This window comes from Anser anser (genome assembly GCF_964211835.1).
Source record: "Anser anser genome assembly, chromosome: 2".
NCBI classification, from domain to species: Eukaryota; Metazoa; Chordata; class Aves; order Anseriformes; family Anatidae; genus Anser; species Anser anser.
In genome coordinates, this window is record NC_139721.1 from 103,461,102 (window position 1) to 103,475,130 (window position 14,029).

Sequence of the window (14,029 nt, forward strand, 5' to 3'; positions counted from 1 at the left end):
TTTCCCTGTAATGAGATGCTGTGGAAGTGGTTGGTGATCAATACCCTATTCCTTTAAAGCAAGAAAACAAGACATTATATCTTTGGTCCTAATGCAGCCTATTTAGAAAGCTACTTAAAGGTGTCGTGTTTTTCTTTTATATAAACTTTCTATTTTTTTAAAGGCTCCTTATAAAGTTGTGTGTTGGAACAAAGAGATAAAACTTACAAAAAGAACACTAGAAAATGGGATTCCAATATAGAAAATTGAATCAGTGGTGATAAAACATTACAAAGCATTCTTGCTAAGTGTTATACACAGAGTTTGACACTTCATCAGTATACAGTTTTCTTCAGGAGGAGGACACAGGTACATTTTCATACTTTGTCCTGATTCAGACATTTTCTCATGGAGAAACATGGGGAGAAATAAAAGCCGGCATCCTGTAACTCCTCATCTGGAGAGGCAGCAGTCATAACAGAATATGTTGAACTCTGAATCTGAAAAATGAGTGCTTGTCTGGAAATGCAAAATTTCTCACTGGCATCCTGGAGCACCCCCAAACAGCCCAAGGACACCCCAGGCACCTTGTGATGGGACCTGCTTGAGCTGCTTGGGGTCCTGTAACATTTCTGCAGCCCTGGCTGCACCCTCCAGGCTTGGGGCGAGAATCATCCCATAGCACAAAGGCTGAGCATGCTGGGTTTTGCACAGGCAATCTCTGCAGAAACGCAGCAGACTTCTTTTCAATCTGGCAGCAGGAACAAGAGTGTGCATCTATCCACTCTCACCCACACCTGCAGGAACAGTCAATGGTTTCAGTGATGTCCTTTGTCAAATTTGGCAGCTGTCTTGGGATGGATTGGCTGGCCCTGCCCCAAACCTGGTGTTACTCTCCCTGCACAACCCCCTTCCTTTCAAATAAACCATGGGAGCATATGTTGTAATGCTGGACCTTCACACAGCCATCTGACCACGACCTGGGGGGACAGGGAAGTACCCTGAGATGTTCCAAAAACCACCAGGCACAGTGTCTATTTCCAACTGCTTTCTCTAGAAAACTCACTGTGCTATAGCCTGTCAGCTGGAAACAAGAGTAAGATCCCGCCCTCTAAGATGGATTTACCCTACAAGAAGTATTGCAACATGAAGGAGATTTCCCAAGCCAACTCCCTTTGCAGCAGAAAACAACCCAAGGCCCAAATGAAGTAAAGTGCACTGACAGTGTACACTGGAAAACATCAAAGTAATGTGAAGACTCTTGACTTATATTTTCATATACTTAGCAGTTATTAAAAGTCTCTGAGCATGTAGTGCTTAAATTATTATTGCAAAAACAGTTCCTTGTTAACTGCTGCTTTATGATTAAGAGACACTGAGCCCTAACTTGTGCGTGCTGTCATTTTGCCTTCCATGAGAAATATAGTGAAAATGGAGTCTTTATTTTTTGGATTAGTAAGACTCTGCTAGCTTTTAACAGTGGCTGTGGCCTGTTACATTTCCCTATTTAGTAGCATTTAAAAAAACGGTATTTTATACCCGCACCTCCTTGGAGACAACAGCAGAAGTTTTAAGTTATTTTTGGATGCTGATTTACGTAAGCTCTCAGTGCATTTATGTTTTTCTAGTATTTGAAAAAACACAACTTCTGTGTCCCATTCAATAGCCTGCATTCTGTACAACACTGCATCAGCAAGGTGGTCCCATGACCCGCCCCCCCCCCGAAACTGCTGCCTGACCATGTTTGCTTTTACAAGCAACTGTGATGTGCATGGGTATATTTGCTGTTACATGGTCTATGACCTGCAGTGGGGTAAAAAAAAGCCAACAAAGAAACAACAACAACAGAACAGTATTTCAGCTGCTTTTTTTTTTTTTTTTTTCATCTCAGTGACAATGGTTGGATACCTTGCTAATGCCTGTTATCCTACAAGTACCACTACCCTGTAACACCTGTGCCTCCAGCAAGAGCCTTGGAGCTGTGCATTCCCATCCACTCCCAGTGCCACTGTATCTGCTCCTCGAGGCACTGACCATTTATCATTTGCTGGCTTTTGAATCATTACCGAGCTGCCTATTTACATATCATGGCTTACAGGGTGCATATTTAGTAGAATTATTTCACAATTCAGCTAATCCCACAAATCTGGAATCTTCCTGTATGCTTGTACCAAGAGCTTGTGGTCCTAAATGCTCTTTCTTACTTTTCTCATCAGAAACAGTATATTCCAAAAATTATGATCTTTCAAACTTACATTGTTTAATATTAGATGAATTTCCCTCTTACTAGTAATGAGTCTCTACTGAATCCCTCCTAAATTACTTTAAAAGGGCAAGCAAATTAACCTTTATTAAATAATTTTCATGCTACATAATGCTGGTGATACATATTGCTATTTCTCAGTGGCTTTCTTGTTTTAGATAGAAGGTTAAATCAAAACACCAATACATTCTTCTGTGTAATAGTGTTGGAAAGATCCTGCAGGAGAACTTGCACTGTGTGATTTTCTAGTGTTCTGCTTGGAGACATAACAGATTTAGCAATCTGAAAATTATCCATGATTTCTGTTAAAATACATTTTCATTTTATTTACATTCCTCCTGGGGTAGTGGGTGGAGAGAAAAGCACTGCCTGTGCATACACGCTGCACACTTGTGAGAGCGACAGAACAAATCTGCTCTCAGGAATGCACGGAGAAATCTGCCCCAAGTTGGCATACGAACTGAATTTTGGTTATTGTCTTAAACACAAACAAGTAATAATCAAATACTGCATCTTCCATAGCGCTGTGGCTGGGACTTGGTCACAGTGACACAAATCTGTGAAACAGCACACCAGGACAACCTTTGGATTTTGACCAAATATACTTCTCTACCCCAAACTGCAGCATGGCTGATGAACTAGAGCACACACAGAAGTTACTAACGCATTTTCCACTGCATTACTCTTAAAAAGGGTCATTTCACATGACCACTCTTCTCCTTTACTCCTCAATAAATCTGTAAAACCAATGTTCTAAGGATTTTCTGCTTGATCCTGGGGTCCAGGTGCAATACTTAAAATGAAGCATGCAGTGATAGACTCAAATCACAGTGGAAGCACACATTTAACAATTTATTGCTATTTAAAGTGCTACCTCAAGTAAGTTCCCAACACTTAACTAGTTAATGGCCTTCGTACCAGGATTGCCAAATGTGTATTTGATTTCTGAGCTAATGATTTGATTAAAATAGCACTGCCAAGCTGCTTCTAAGTTACTGGCTGAATTTACACTTTGGGCCTTTTACTCCTACTACTTTCATAAGAAATGTTAATGACGGAGGAGTTTAAGTTTTTTAACAGGGGTCCCTCGAAAGAATAGCTGTTTCGCTTACTGTGATTGACACACCATTAACACACAGGGTCTATATACTATTAAGCTAAAATCCTAGCCTTGGCTAGTCTGCCTCTTCCACACTGATAACCGAAGACCAGGCTGGGTGTTGAAAGAAGCAGCAGGCGGCCCTGTGTTTCAGAAGAAGACAACTTTTTTTGTCACTCCAGATTACTCTTCCTTTCCTTATTTTCACCGCTCCTCCTGCATTGACAGGGGCTATAAAAGGTTAACCCAAGGGAGAGGTATGATGAGGCAAATAGCCTCAGCTTCTGCCCCGGCCTGATGCAATTGGCTGTATTTTGCCTTGAAGTACAGAAAGTGTAACGCTGACACAACCCTTTTCTTTACCAAATTATATACAGGATGATTTCTGCTTGGAGTCCCTTTAAGAAGGGAAATAAAACTGCTTGGCTAGAGCTACCTGTGTTTCTTGCCCTAGTCAAGTTTAATTTAGTATAGTGCATCCTGTCTGTCTCACGAATGCTCCAATTTGCCACCATTTGCATTTCCTTGACATTTAATTAAAGACTGTTAAACATTATTTGACACTTCATTTTTCAGTTACGGCAACATTTAACAGTTTTGTTGAAGAAAGACATTTTGACATCTCTACAGCTTCTATAAAGTAGATCAGAAAAATGTCTTGTGTTTGACCATTAGAAAACAGACCAGTGAGCGCTTTATAAACATCTATAAACGATTCTGTGCTGAGTTCCTCCTGTCCGCTTTTAGCAGTAGTGGTCAGTTGGTGATGTGTCCTGCCATTTGCTCCTCGTGCTAGTTTTCCCCAGAGTGATCCGCCCCATCCTGCTGTGGACAGAATCTCCCATACGTCCCCCAGATGCACTTTTCCTGTTCGTGCCAAGAAGCAGTATATGGAGCCAATTTGTAAAAATACGGTGGTTTGGAATAACTTTTTCCGTTCCAGGAATTTTGGAAAACTATTTAGTAACATTATTTTTCTTCCTGCTGGTGATCTGAGCACCACATAACAGACCAGCAGTACAAGCATCTGATCTTGTAAAAGATCCAAAAATTCTGTTAGAAACATTTATAAAAATACACGCTGTAGAAAGGAATTTGACTGTACAATGTGTACAGCTCTCAAGTTCATCCCAGAGTGGCTTCTTACCATGCTACCATTTGAAAACAAAAGGAATGCATCCATATTTCTCCTGTACAGGAAGATCTTGCTCCATTCCAACACGCATCTCGGTGCAGTGTAGGCACCTCAGTTAATACATGGAAATGGGCAAGAAAAGACCCAAACCGTCCTGTCAGATCGGCTTTGCAGTTTCAGCCCATGCGCTGAAAAGGGAAGGTGTGCTTATTGATGCATTGTGGTTGCTATTCGCGCTGAGCAGAGTCTGTTCTTGCAGCAGCCAGGTGAGTAACCACGAGTCTGGCTTGCCTCGCTGCAAGAAGAAATTCTCTATGGTCATGCTGAAGCTTCAATGTATTCACTTTTTGGTGCTGCTACCCTCAAGTACTCTGGGTTTTCTGCCGCAGGAACTTTCAAGAGACCGTTAGGTTTTGTTTCCTTCGGTAAGAAGTCCTGCTGGTAGTCAGGATTGTCCAGATTTATTTGGTGATTACCTGACTGGATCCAGTAAGGAGAGCTCTCAAAGACTGTTTTAGCCAGCGGAGACTGGTTGGTGTTGAGATACTCGGGGTTGTCCACGGCTGTGCTGTGGGAATTCTGGTAGCTCGAGTCCGTGGGGAGCTTTGAGTTTGCTGTGAGGGAGATGTTGTTGTAGATCGGATTCTGGACCATCGCGGTAGATGGCTTCTTGGGCATCAACTGGTTTACATACTCTGGAGTTGAAAACAAACGAGATACTGAAAATGTAGACGTGTAACTAGTGCAGTCGTTTGCATCACTCGAGGTGCAGTTTTAACCAAGCTGCACCATGCTTTTCACACGCAGCACCTCACCAAACTTCCCAGCTTTGCATCAGGTGGGGAAGAGAGCCAAACGCAGCGACTGCCACGCTGTGGCACAAAGTGCACCACCTTGGAGTACACCTTCAGGAGTTCAGTGTTCAAAGCAGCAGAAGGATGACTTTGACCACGAGACTGCTAAATAGCTACTGCTGATTTTAGTGTTGTGTGGGTGGCTATGTCCCAGATACTGTTCTGAAATTTCAGTCAGGAAGTTTGGCTGCCAGAAGCCATTTCCCTTGAAAAATGCTTAGAGACAAGGCAAATACCTTGAAAATACAGGACAGGCAGCACGAGAGACTCCACATCTCACTTACATGCCATCCCTTGCAGGGTCTATCAGTCTTTTCAGCTGTGTTTTTTGGGGGAAGGGATAGAAGGTTGATTTATTTTTTTTTTTATATCAAAAGCATCATGACTGCTTAACCCAGCACCAACTCCTTCCACACTTTCTGGCTCACTCTACAACTACCATGCTGTAAGTAAATGGGAAACTGTGAGCTTCCTTCTGTGTATCAACATCTGAAAGCAGTGACACTACCAGAAAACTGTTTATATTGCAGAAAGTGTTTACGGGTTGAAAAACATTTTTACAGGCTATTTTCTGAAGTATTAGAAAGCCTTAAACATATACCCACACACCCAAACTCCCCAACCTGATGGCACCATGGCAAACATGAGGAATCTGGCTTGTGAAGGAACTGAAATGAGAGGTGGCCAGAAAAGTATAAGAAAGGATATGCACATCCATTTTCACTCCTGCTTACTGAGCAAAAAAAGGCAGGAAGCATTTGGACTGCTTCCTTTCTCTAGAAAAGGAAGGGAAACAACTATATTCAGGCAAGAATCTTAAGGGATATAACCAAATGACTTGTGAATGAATGGCTCTGGGATGGACACACGGGAGAGGTACTCACCCGGAGCAGGCAGAAAGCCGTCATCTATGCTGTCCTCCAAGAAGTTGCCCGTTGGGTCTGAGCTGTACCTCTGGACAAAGCTGTCTTCCCTCACCGGGTGCCCCTGCTAGGTTGGAAGTGCAGAAAATCAGTATTAAAGAGACTGTTTTGAAGAAGCTGATTCACACAAATGATGTATAAATGGAGGGAGGGGAGTTGCAATAAAAAAATGATCTCACAGTGCTACTCCTTTTTTTACAAGTCACCCCACTTACCCCGTTTCTGTCGATGCAGGTTGTAGCAGAGTTGTTACTAGTAGCGCTCTTTTAAAAAGAGAAAGAGAGAAAATATAGGCATCATGAGAAACACTTCACTCTCAAATTGCTTTTTCTGTTCTCAGAGAGGAAATGCTTCCTACCAATGAACTCAAAAGAGGAGTCCGGGATGTAGAGGGACTGTTGAAGAAGCCCTGGTGTGGGACGAGATACTCATCTGCGTCCACAATGTCTTCCATGTCCTCCTCCTCCATCAGAGTGCGATAAAACTTGGAATCCGTAGGGCTGGGTAAGTGCATCCTTTCGTCTCCCTATGAGACAAATCAGTGTGAGAAAGGACTCGCAGGCTCCCTTTGAGCCCTCGTTATCCTGTTCTCTAAGAGACAAAGAAATTCAGTAAGAAGCCCAAGATGCAATATTTTGATCTGTTTATTTAACCAAATTTATCTAGAGTTTGGGGGAATTTGGGCCTGCAACATCTATACTGCTGTAAAATATCTGCATTTTTAAGAGGTTCAAACTCTGTTCTCCTCTTATGATTGCAGTATGTTAATGGGCATAGACTGGGACCAGTACTAAGAAAATATTGACTGGTCTCGAAATTCTGTGTGGGGTTTTAGCTAAGCTTGTTAAGACCTGGAAGGCAACAGTAGAACTTGGCCTTAAATTATCAGCATGTGTTAAATGCTAATTGCAATACATTTTCTCAACTCATGCTGTTAGTGAGCATGAGCTCTCACTGCAGAGAGCATCACGAACAGCTCAGCTCTGTTTCCTTTTATCGTCAGAGCCAGAGAGGATGTTCAAAATCTATTCTGCAACTGCTCTCATTTTCCTAAATGGCTTCCCTTCCCACATCATGTTTCAGCAAACACTTAACAGGAAATAATCCTTCACCAGCAGGGAGATAAACAGTCCAACAGATTCAGCTCTCTTATTCTCTGAAATATAAAGCTCTGTCATTTCAGTCAGCTTTTGCTCCCTCGCATCTATGCCATTTACGCTGTACCTTTTAGTTTCAAGTAAATGCCAATATAACAAGAGCTTTTGCTGCAGCACCCAGAAGTGGTACAGTTGGGAGAAATCATTTTGCCCCAGCAGGAAGCACACCACTAAAACATGGGCCCGTGGGGTCTGGCTTCTTTTAAGTGGAAAAAAAACATTTGTGGAGAACCTGTCCAAGCCAGGAATATTATCTCCTATGCATTATAAATAATTTTGGGCCTCATATTAAATGCCCATCAGACACGTTGCTACTGTTGGGTTTCCTACCTGTATAACAAGATAGCGTGGAGGGTCACGGGCCATTTTGGAGAACTCCGCGATCAGCTCACGGAACTTGGGACGGCTGTCTGCATCGATCATCCAGCCTGGCAGGACAGCAGGGAGAGCAATGCACAGTTAAAGTTGCTTTGGCAATCAAACAGAGAACTTGAAATAAAGCATACATGCACGGTGCAAAGAAAGCAGCTACCTGTGAGGGATCACCATAAAAAGTTCATTTGCCAGCCACTAGCTGGTGTGAATTTCAGCATTTAAGATGCACACCTGGCAGTTTTGGAAGGATGATGGAGGTAGTAAAACGCCAATGCCAGCAAAGCTTTAGGCTGAGCTTGTCCCCTCTCTTGCTGGCCTGCCCCTGCTAGGGCAGGCAGGTCCTACAACATGACAGTAAGGAAACAGTCCTCAGGACAGCTAATGGGGGGCCAGCCTGGATCAGTCCAAACTAGGCTGCTCTGAAAAAGCTCTTGAAGGAGGAGAAGCAAAGTAGCTTCAGCAGGCGCCTGCAGACATACTGTGGTTTGACTGCCTATTCCTTAATGCACTGCTTCAGGAAATCCTGGAGGTCTAAAGCAGAAGCAACGCTTGCAATTTTCTGCCCTTTGTACCATATTTCTTCTAAAATTCAAAACATCTACATTGTGGGTGTTTTGAAAGATTAACCATACCTAAGCTGTATTTAACTAGTAAGTGGACTGTAACAAAAACAAATCCTACAGCTTAGTGTGGATCAATGCTAGAAGAGATTTCTAATACTTATGCTGGTAACTTTACATGTGAGATGAATTAGGAAACCCACACTTTCTGATATCAACTAACAGATGAACTGATATAGAGACTCTTGCATTCAAAACTTAAAAATATGAAAGGTGAAGCTTAGTTTGTCTGGGAGAACTCATAAGAAATAGCCTACCCAAGTTAATGGAGGAACGAAATCATAATATGACATCTGAAATGTGCATCAAACAAAATCTCATCAGTGGCAGTCACTTTTTGCTGTGCTGGATATATGATCCCCTGCTAACTTCTTCCAGTGCAGTTCTTACCAACTAAAGAAATCCTTCTCACTTTCAGACACAATAGACCTTTTGGAAGTGTGCTGCTGTGGCAGAAGTAGCATCTAGTATTTCTGAATTTATCTATTAATTGCATATGTTTGAATATTGTTTATTAAAAAAAATGTTGTGTAAATAACTTTGGATGGAGCTGCCCTGCTTCACAAAAGCTCAGCCTCCCAAGGAGGTGCTGTAGTTCAGTGCTTTCAAAGACCTAGGGCAGGAACGCTGCAAACTGGGGGGCTGAGGTGTCAGTAGGGGTCAGCATTGCTGAGGAGGGCTTTCCAGGACAGTGCTTTTGGATCTGGGTGCTGCTGATGGACACAGATAGATCCAGTTCCTGCTCACCTCAGTGAGCGCAGGGATAGGGCTCTTCTTGTGCAGTGCCTGTCCCAACACAGCAATGTGCAGGTGCTCCAGGAGTCCCCAAAAGTGTTGCACTACCGTGTGCTCATGGTAGCGTGGCTCCTATTTCAGCAATAGGTAGTTTGCTCCAATGAGAAGGTCTTAAATGCCACCTAGTGGGCTGCCTCTCAGCATCCTCACAAACAGTAGTGAGCAGGGATGCAGCCCAGCCCTGGCTTAGGGGATATGTAGAAAGCAAGGTAATAATCTGACATTCTAGCAGCTGACATAGATGAAAAACGGGATTGGGATTCAGAAGCCCTTTGCTGTGCCCTATCTGGTCAAAAAGTGCTTCAGAGACACCCTACCTCTTGTGCTATTTTACTGCAAGAGTTGTGTGCTGAAAAGAAGCAATTGAAAAAACGGGGAAGAAATCAGATGAGGAACTCAGGATCTTGAAGTGCATCTGCCAGTGCTGTGGTGTCTATGCTCATGGCACTCATCTTGTAAAAGGAGCACACAATCTTTTTCACATAACCATATTTCCATGCTGTTGCCAAGAATTCAGCGTATAGAAATATGATATAATGAAAGCAACAGTGCCACTTTGAGCTTAGAGGAGTACCCACAAACCATCTGAACTCACATTTGACCATGATCATGTACACATCGATGGTACAGATGGGGGGCTGGGGCAAACGCTCGCCCTTCTCCAAGACAGAGGAGATTTCACTAGCAGGGATCCCATCGTAGGGCTTGGACCCAAATGTCATCAGCTCCCAAACTGTCACACCTGCAGGGGGAAAGAAGAAGACAATGACAGAGGTTTTGTGGGAGTCAGGATGCCTGGCTGGGCGCAGAGAGGCAGCAGGAGTGTGTCTGCCTGTGAGAGTCAGATCCCCATCCAGAAAAAGCATTTTCTGCCATGATTTTAAAGAGAGACAAATTAATAAAACAGGTTGAAATCATACTTTTTTTTTTTTTTTTTAAGTCTCAACTAGTATGTTAGTGTTGAACGTCCCACAGACTTCCCAGAGCCACAGAAAGGAAATACAGGTTATCAACTCCTGACTCAAGCCTAGGAGGTGGTTTTAAAAATGGAAGTTGTCTTTTTGTTTAAAATTATCTCTTTGGAGACGAGCAAGAGCAGTTGTTGAAAGATGTGTAAACCAGCTGCCTCAGTGTCGTTTGCTGACATACCACATACTCTGTGATGTAGCTGTTGTGATTGTCTGGTAGCTTAGGATACAAAACAAGATTTTGGAAGCCAAGATACATAAATGGATTAAGGGGAGCAGAGGCCTTTTTCTAACAGGATACAGGGTTTGACCATCTGCACTAAACATTTTCCAGGAGTATAAGAGAACACAGAGTGGAAATTTTGCAGCAAGTTTCTCTGAAAAGTTTCCTTTCAGCTCCTCTTTCTTTAAAGCTGGCTTATGAACTATACCAAGTATAAAATGAATTCTCTACAGAGGGTATTGCTTTGATTCCCTTTTTCTGTTGTCCTCTCGATACCGGGATATCCTACCACCTGCCCTGTGCTGAAGCACAGGTAGGTAAGGACTCCAAAACATTTTAGGCCACCACATTGGCCACCACCACAAAATAAGTTTCTGCTATCACCTGAAATAGTGATGGCAGAAAACAGTGGAGTTACACCGATTGACATTAACTGACGGAGTGGCCAATAGTTCTAAGTCTGCCCATTCATTATTCTGCTTTATTGTCTGTCCAGTTCTATTCCACATGAAGATGCTGAAGAAAAGCCTCAGCAGAAGATGACCACATGGAGTGCAGTCTCCTTCCTGCAGCTTCGGTCAGGGAAGGGCTCATCATGTGAAAGCATATTCTGTAAGACATCTTACACCTCACCATCACTCAGTTTTGTGGGAATTTTATTTCGTTGAATAGGTGATTTTGGCCCATTATTTAGGTTTAGACTCTCAATCTTAAGATAACAAAAAGAATAAAGGACGCTGCATAGTCACTGCAATTGTTCCAGAACATCCACAATAATTATGTTTTTAGACTCACCGTAACTCCAGACATCACTTTGATGAGTGTAAATCCGGTGTAAAATTGACTCCAAGGCCATCCATTTAATAGGAACCTAGAAAAATTCACAAATAAGCCGTAAGACAGATCAAAATTTTATCAGCAATATTTACCACCAGGTGGTGTTTAAGCTAATGGTTTGGTTGAAGAAAGGAAAAGAAAAAACAAAAAACCACAACCAGCTGAGAGGCAAAGCAGGCAACTTCTGAGTCTTTATTATTATTCTAATTTATTATGTTGAACCTGGAAACTTGCGGAGTTTTAAGTTAATTAGAAATCTTTACAATATTTTTAACAGTCCAATTTATATTTTTTTATCCTTCTCCTATTGTAAGGAATCTAGTCTCAGGCTGTATGATGAGGACTGATCTGTGCTCATATGGTTTCCATTTATGGTCTCTGCAATATTTGCAAGCAGCTTCTCTTTAATTTCTCAGCAGGATACATTCCCTCCATCAGCACGTAGTACAACATTGAAGGCATGTTGAACCAAGTCTGACAGGTCTTTCTTCTGCTATAAATACACAGTATTCCCTTTCTCTTCATAAACTGTACAGTGTTATTGGTGTTGGCTACATGATGAAGTCAGACAGGCTTTTTTTTTCAATGTTTTTTTAAATAACCTTGTTTTTTCCCAGACATTCTGGGTGGGAATTTCAAAAGCATTTGTTGCTCTGCTACCTCTGCTCCCACTGCAGTCACACTGGCCTGACACTGCTCTGGCTGTGCTCAGCGGACTCCCACAGTCTTCAAAGGCAGCAAGCTGAGATTGCAGCTGAGCCCTTTGAAAAGCCCACTCTCTTTTTTTCCTGTTTTTAACAGAAAGCCTCATGCACGAGCACAAACACCAACGAACACGCAGCAGTTCATCCATCCTCTGGTGCGTTTTACCTTGCCTCCCTCTGCATGATACTCCTTCTCGTCGGCACCAAGCAGCTTTGCCAGCCCAAAGTCCGTGATCTTCACATGCTGAGGAGTCTTAACAAGGACGTTTCTGGCAGCAAGGTCACGATGCACCAGGCGACGTTCCTCCAAATAGTTCATTCCCTGCAATACAACAGACCAGAGGTTGGCATCCAGCATACACACTTTGGGCTTTGATGCACAAACAAGTTGCCAAACTTCAGCTGCTCGGTGGTAACTGTATGCACAGCACCATTTACACACGTTAACCTATCCCTCGTTCAGAAAAAGGTTTGCTGTTTTGAATTACGTGATTCTGATTGTTAGGGTGAGGGCATGCACTTGCAGTTAGATGGAGAAGGTGGTGGCTGTGGTACTACCCTATAGTAACCTTTTTGTGGGTCCATATTCCAGCGGAGTCATAGAGAAAAAAGGGATGGCAGCGGGTATAGCAGGGGTTCTTCTAGAATATAGTTCAAGACACATAAAATCAGGATAGTGCTGCCAAATGAGTGGACAAACCCGTTTTTCAGCTGCACTTGTTCAACCTTGGTGACCTCAGGATAGCGTAGTACGTACAGTAACTCTCATCTGCCCTGTGCACACAGGCCAACCTCATCGGGAGCACTTAGATGCGAATGGCCTGGGAGGAGTTCAAGTAAAAATAAATTAATCCTTCTAAGTTACCAGTTCTGTGCCTCATTACCATGTGCTCTGCCTTCTCACTGCTAACAATTAGGCATACGCTGGAAAGGCAATAAAAGGAAAAAGGTAAAAAAATAAAATTCTTTTTATGGCTGAGCTCAGAGTTGCATCTATTTTCAAGTCCTCTTTGAAAAGGCAAGTTCTTCCAGTTTCACTGCCTCCCAAGATTAGACTGCATTCACCATAGCATACGTGCTGTTTTGGTACAACTTCTCTTGAGGAAGAATTGACTTTTCTCTGGAGTGACTGCAGATCTCTCAGAAAGATAAAATGGATAATTGTGCTGTTTTGACTTTTAAGGCATGAATCTAACATCTGCCTCTCTGACCACAGAGATTATTCTCTGTTCCCTCAACTCCAATCTCTTGGTGTATGGAATCAAAAAGTTCACAATTTCTAAGTTTCCTGCAAGATCCTTTCTAAAAACCACAATTACTCCCAGTCGATATACTTCTGCTGGCAGTAGCTTATGTGCTTGTATTTTTATGAAGAGAGAATTAATAAAAAAGTGCTTCTCGCCTACAAAATTAACACCAAAATGATCACTGTGATGTGATGACAGAACACTGGAGGGAGTAATTCCTTTCCAGCCTCCACCCTCTTCCTAAGCCCACTGTTAACCTGGACCACCAGCGAATCCTCCACTGCATTTTCTCAGCAGAACTTCACCCCTGCTCTAAGAGCTGCTCATGTTGCCAAAACAAACCACCCAAACAAACTGGCACAATGCCACCAAGAACATGCATTTAATTATACAAATATATCTTTAATGAGCAGAGCTCTTGAAACAAAAAAATCTTGAGCTGCCGACATAAAACAGACTATCTTAAAAAAAATCACATAATCTCGCCCCAGTAGAGCGAAAAATTTCCTGCTAAACATGTATTGCTGCAGAGACTTATTAGGACTCAAAGCTGCTGAAAAGCAGAATATCAGTTTTGCACTCAGCTATTTAAGATGCTGATAGCCAAAAGACTCACGCACATGCATAACCATACACCAGAGATATTGAACTGCTCATGCAGAAACTGCAGCAGATCTATAATTGTGTGCAGGCCTGGGATTCAAGCTATTTTCATCATTAAGGGTGAGACTAATGCGTTCAGTTACTTCACAGTGTTTTTACACATGGTGTGTATATACTCTGTCATAACATTTTGTCTGAATGACATGGCTGTGTACCTCAGTGAAAGATAATGTTTGTAAAAAATACA

General features: G+C 42.5%; 1 protein-coding gene across 2 annotated transcripts in view; it reads right to left on the reverse strand.

The window, feature by feature from the left end:
* Nucleotides 1–1,832: 1,832 nt before the first annotated feature.
* EGFR (epidermal growth factor receptor) overlaps nucleotides 1,833–14,029 on the reverse strand; it is a 158,656-nt gene continuing 146,459 nt past the window's right edge. The window contains exons 21-28 of one of the 2 annotated variants that reach the window (XM_083825859.1): nucleotides 12,099–12,254; nucleotides 11,187–11,262; nucleotides 9,796–9,942; nucleotides 7,741–7,838; nucleotides 6,612–6,779; nucleotides 6,469–6,516; nucleotides 6,215–6,317; nucleotides 1,833–5,171 (exon numbers count right to left, since the gene is read on the reverse strand). In XM_083825859.1, coding sequence (XP_083681985.1) covers nucleotides 4,795–5,171; nucleotides 6,215–6,317; nucleotides 6,469–6,516; nucleotides 6,612–6,779; nucleotides 7,741–7,838; nucleotides 9,796–9,942; nucleotides 11,187–11,262; nucleotides 12,099–12,254 — 1,173 coding nt within the window. In that variant the 3' untranslated portion in view covers nucleotides 1,833–4,794. Of the gene's footprint in view, nucleotides 5,172–6,214; nucleotides 6,321–6,468; nucleotides 6,517–6,611; nucleotides 6,780–7,740; nucleotides 7,839–9,795; nucleotides 9,943–11,186; nucleotides 11,263–12,098; nucleotides 12,255–14,029 lie in introns of both variants that reach the window. The other variant, XM_083825858.1, reaches the window with a different exon arrangement.